At 28.2% G+C, this 5,667-nt stretch overlaps 1 protein-coding gene across 1 annotated transcript; it reads right to left on the bottom strand.

Annotated features, from left to right (window-relative positions):
* Nucleotides 1-2,086: 2,086 nt before the first annotated feature.
* On the bottom strand, nucleotides 2,087-2,838 carry LOC108339439 (uncharacterized). The gene is made up of 2 exons (XM_017576567.2): nucleotides 2,750-2,838; nucleotides 2,087-2,676 (listed from the first exon to the last, which is right to left on the bottom strand). Exons 1-2 carry the CDS (start codon nucleotides 2,836-2,838, stop codon nucleotides 2,169-2,171), a joined length of 597 nt encoding a protein of 198 aa, XP_017432056.2. The 3' UTR covers nucleotides 2,087-2,168.
* Between the last annotated feature and the right edge of the window lie 2,829 nt (nucleotides 2,839-5,667).

The following is a 5,667-nucleotide window of genomic DNA, read 5'->3' as shown; positions in this document are numbered from 1 at the left end:
TAGTTTATTTTTATTCTTATTCTTTTGTAATTGTTGAACCAATACAACACTTTAAATTAATTTACATTGCAAATGTTTTTTTCATGCATAGTTATTGTTGCACTGGTGAACGATTTTTCAAACTAATAATTCTTCTTTTTACCACTTTTCATTCTCCATTCATCCATGGTTGTAGTTTTTTTTCCTACGTATGTTTGTCATTTCTCCAAGCATAAAACAAACAATTCTTTAATTTGCAATGATAGTGCTCAAAAGAAAATAATAACCATATATAATAAGCTCGTACAAAAATCACAGTTTCTATTTATCTAGTTTTATTTAAAAATAATAACCTGATTAGTTTCACAAAACATGATTATTTAAATTTAGTTAAATTTCACCAAACTAATTTACACTCACTATATACATTCTTAACTTATTTATATTTTGAATTGATATGAGATCTTGATTTTATTTCTTAAAAATAATTAATATTTTTTAAAAGTGATTAGTATGAAAATAATATTAAAGGTGGAATCTGAATGAGGGAAAACATTGTTGGTAATGTGTCATCTCTTTGCCAAGTTGCGTGGAAGGTTATTGAGTTGCGTCGATGGTGTCGGAAAGTACTTTGTCGAAGGTAAACAAACACAACCTAGAAATCAAGCTTGTCTCCTTAATGGCCCAAACATGCTCCTTAATCAATTTCTTTTCTGGAATATCATCACAACAATGTCTCACCCAAAAATGTCTCACCACTCTTTTTCTAAATCTTTTCATTTACATCTTAATTATTTCACTATAGAACAATCTTATTCTTTCTTAACAATATTCATTCTATAAATAAATAAATAAATCAACCTATGTTAACACATCCTTACATATGGACTTATCACTTTACAAACAATGTTTTACGAAAACATAAATAAATTTATTTATAAACTAAAATTAACCCATACTGGTTAAAAACTCAATATATTTTATAACAAACTCAATAGGAAAAATATTACTTTGTCAAGTTAGTTAACAAACTCAATATATTTTATAACCAAATTTAATCTCCCAAATCAGACATCTTCAATGAAACGACAAATTTGTAACAAATCTTATACATTTACAATATTATGTGAATAATATTTTTTAAATCAATATTTTGAAGATACTAACATTGGTAAGCATTAATCATGACGTAGTAGATCATTCGTATTATAGAATTACACATATTTATCGTAGTTTAAGAAGATGGAACTAGAAAAAAAAAAGAAAAAAAAAGCATTGAAGTACTATAATTGCAAATTACTTATATTGTAAAACATCAAAATTAGTGATCATGAGTATATTTTAAAAATACATCGTATAGAAAAATCCCAATAAAGGATGTAAATTTGATTTATATCTTTCCTGTTATATGAACTTGGTAGGTATGACTTCCATTTTTGGTTGGATTCATGAGTGGCTGAGGTCACTCCATAGCTAGCAGCAACTTCTCTCCACTCCTTCTGCTCCCAAAGGTACTCATGCCTCAACAGGTACCTTCTAAGCTCCATCTGCAGTTTCCTAATTGGCTACCAGACACACCCAATATCAGCTTCAAACATAACACAAAACATACTTAAAAAACCAGGTACAAAGTAATACCACTTCAGTTTTCAACACAACCTTTGTGTAATGTTTATATCATGGAGAAAATCACTTTTAACACAATTATTACGAGATCATAAGTTCATACACTGTCAGGCTAAAAAAGTTGCACTGCTAACAAATCAGAAATCATTCTTTAAGAAATATATCATCTCTTTCAAGTACATTATTTCCAGAGACACAGATCTTTCAAATCTGAATCTAATCCAATAAAACATTCACATCAGTTCTAACTCAAAACCTTAAACACAATACATGAGTTTGATTCTTCAAAACCTTAAACTTCATACATGAATTGATTCTTATAAAGTGTTAAACTTTTTAATCTCTACTAAATTAAACTCACGCTTACTGTTCTAACCAATATATCATGCTATAAATGAATTTATTTATCAGACATACAATAATACTATACTTTTATCCTATCAGATGAGAATGTAGAATTTTATGGTGTATGTGTGTAAATTTGTAATTAGATATGGTAGTCTAAACTTTTCCTTTTTCAGTTGTGTGTGCATGCATATTTTATCAAGTTTTGCAGCATTCATTCAGAGACATTTATTGTGACTGATAAAGCAGACCTCAGCCTGAGATTCGAAAGCAAGCCTGAAGAAGTCAGAGGCAACAAAATGTTTGCCAACAGACTCAGCCATTTTGATTTGACCAACCCAATAAGATGAGGTCTCAAGCTTGTCAAAGCGGCATTTGCTACAATTGTCTGCAGTGTGGAATGGTGTAGATATATTGGTTCTAACATGGGACAATGCTGCTGCTGGAGTTTTGGGCTCTGAAACACAACCCTTCTCCAAGGAATTGTTCTTTGATGTTTTTGATGTTTTTCCTGCAACTCGTGGTGGGAACGTGTCGCTTTTTTTGTTCACTCCATGATTCACATTTTCTGTGGATTTTTTGTCATGTGTGGTTGTGAAAATGGGTTTGGGTTGTTTCTGTGGAACAGAGATTTTTGCTTTGGTGATTGATGATCTGTCCCATTCAGGTTTTCCTGGTATGATGTTTTTGCTCCTCCTAGTAGCAGTACCAGAAACCCTGTTTTGTCTGAAACCAAAGGTAACAATTGAAAAACGAAAACAAAGGTTGTAGCAAGTGAAATCGAAAATTGTGACTTTACCTTTTGGCTTCACGCTTGCCTATTTTGTTTACTTGGCTGGTGTTTTGTTTGATATTTGGTTTTGAATCGTTGGCTTTGTCTGGTCCCATGTAAGAAAACTATATCAAACAAACAATGGTGAAAAAGAAATTAGAAAATGAAAAAACTTGAATTGTAACCTGAAAATGGGGTGACAAGAGAATCCATGAAAAAGGATATTGCAAGAGTTCAACAAAACGTGTACGAGATTTTGGGATGCTATCATTGGACTTTTTGAAATCTAACTTTGTGACAGTTGGAATGATCTAGCGGGAACAGGTTTCCCCAGATTTCTTTCTTAGTGCACTTCCATCATTACTAATTTCACTCCTATTTCGACACCAAAAGACTGAAATACCCCCCTTTACTACACTATGCCACCACTGTGTCCATCTCCATCGTCACTGCTGCTGCACTTTCATTCTTCACTGCAAAGGAAGAAGAAAAGAAAGAGAAAGAAAATAAAAGCTTGTTTCAGATAAAAAAAATACAATTTATGTATTTTGGAAAGTTTATTTTCAAAATCTTTTGTTTCTGAAATTTTATTATGAAAATCATGTTCCAGAAATTCCAATAAGCTTGATCCAGAATATTTTCAAAAACAATAATCCAAAAATCACTTTCAAAAAAAGAAAAAAAAAGTCATTTTAAAAGTTATAGGGTGCAGATAGAAACTATGGGAGTTCAGAAGGAAAAATGTTAACCATTTTTGCTTGTTATGGGTCAGGGTTACACTGAAAATAGGCTCAATGAAAACCCTATATCATCTGTCATTTTATTAAAAAAAATGAAAAATATATATATTCTAGCTTTAGGGTGGGTTTGGTTGTATTTATTTTTTTAAAAGTTCTTATTAAATAATCAGATTTACCTTTTTTTTTGTGTGGTGTGTCCTGTTTAATATAATTGTGCATTGAAAATAAGCAGTATTGTATTTACTTTACCTGTTTAATAAAAAAATTATTTATTTAAAAAAACGCTTATGTTAAATTTAAAGAAAGCTGTTGGATAGAAGGAAGAGTGTTTTTGAATAAAGCAATTTCCTCAACCCTACCATCCATCTCCAAATTATATCACATAAATTATCTTTATTAATCTCATTAAATGAAAATAAATAATTATAATTTGATGCTACTGAAAGCTTACCTTCCCTAGAAGGAGGTATTATCACTCACCTTTAATTTTGTTGCACATGTATTGTGCCCAATCTTTGATCAAAGGGTTGAATATTACACTTGAGAAAAATATTTTGCTCATCAAGAGGCATATGTGAAATGGTATCATATTTTATTTTGTATTTAAATTTTATAAAGATCATATAAAACATATTTTCTGTATATGAATTGTTTATCATATGATAAATAAAGTTTTACATTAAATTATAATATTCATGTACTGTTTATTGAAAAGAAAGAGTGTTTTACTTACACAATTCTAATAAAATATTAAAAACAAAATAAGTATATATTTAATTTATAGATGAAGCTTAAGTTTTGAAAATAATTTAAGAAAAAAAGTATTTAACCCTTTTTTTCATCTCCCAGTTTTTTTTCGCTCTGAGCTATTTTTTTTATATATATATTTGAATTGACAGAGCTAAATCACGGCATTGAATTTACACAAATATACATCAATTGATTTATTTTTTTAATAAAAAAAAAAACTATGAAGCATTATATTATGTTTCCTTTTTGGTTCAAAGGCTCACTCTTAGACATTTTGGTTAGTCATCAAATCAGCTAAAAGTCATTATATCAACACATGCCTAACTCTATTAATACCACTAAGTGATAAATCCTACATTTTTCTTTTCTAGTTTGTAAAATACATGTTAAATGGAAACGAAACTATGAATAAGTTCATTTAGGCTTTTTCTTTTTAAATAAAAAACGAAAGAAATTCATTTCTAAAGAGAAAGAAAGTCGATGCAGGTATGTCCTTTATGGTTTTGGATTAGGTTCAAGTCAAAGTGCAAATGTAGCCCACAAAGAAACCTAACTGGATTTTAATTACTTTAATATGTGATTAATACAGATATTACTGTTTAATCCTCTTCCATTTAATTAATACACTCCTTTTTATGGTTTTATTTTCTAAAAAATATTCTCTTTCTAAAATTTATTATAGTAAAGAGTAAAGGTTGGAAAATTATTTTTTTAAATATAATAAGTATATTCCAGAAATTAGTTTTTATAAATATTTAAAATGTTATCATGTTTCGGAAATTATTGAAGATTCCTCTTACTACCGTTTTTAAGATGAAAAAGAATAAAACTAAATGTGAGTTTATATCTATTCTAATCTATAAATCTGGCTTTAGGAACAAAGTTGATATATTAAATAGGTTTAATAATTTTCGAAGTCTTTATTGTTTTTTAGAAGTCTCAATCATTTATTTTTTGTCTCTTTGTAGTTAATTTCGTACTAACACAGTAAAAAAAGTATCACATGTTAGTTTGCGATTTTTTGAATTTTTTAAATATATTTTTATATTTTTTTAAGAAAATAAAATAAAAATGTCACGTGTCAAACTTGTCACGTGGTAATGACAGTGTGACATGGCATAGACAGTGCCACATGTCATTGTCAAGCTACGTGTTATTACATTAGTCTCAATTTGGTCAATGTATTTTTATTGTGTCTGTATTTTTATTTTGTCTCAATTTAATTTTAATTTTAAAAATTAAACAATTTTGTCCCTCCCAAAATTTAAATCGTATATAAATATTAACAAATATTTTTATTAAAATTGATATTTTTATTAAATATTTTTAACAAGATTAAATTTATTTATATTTAATTAATTATATAAATTTTAATTATGTTACTTAAATATACCTATGAGGGTTATAAAAACAGTAACATAACATTGAAAGAAGAAATTATCTTTAATTATCGTT

The sequence above is a fragment of the Vigna angularis genome, chromosome 5 (genome assembly GCF_016808095.1).
Source record: "Vigna angularis cultivar LongXiaoDou No.4 chromosome 5, ASM1680809v1, whole genome shotgun sequence".
In the NCBI taxonomy this organism is placed as follows: Eukaryota; Viridiplantae; Streptophyta; class Magnoliopsida; order Fabales; family Fabaceae; genus Vigna; species Vigna angularis.
Note: the sequence above shows the minus strand (reverse complement) of the source record. Positions and strands in the feature narration are given on the sequence as shown.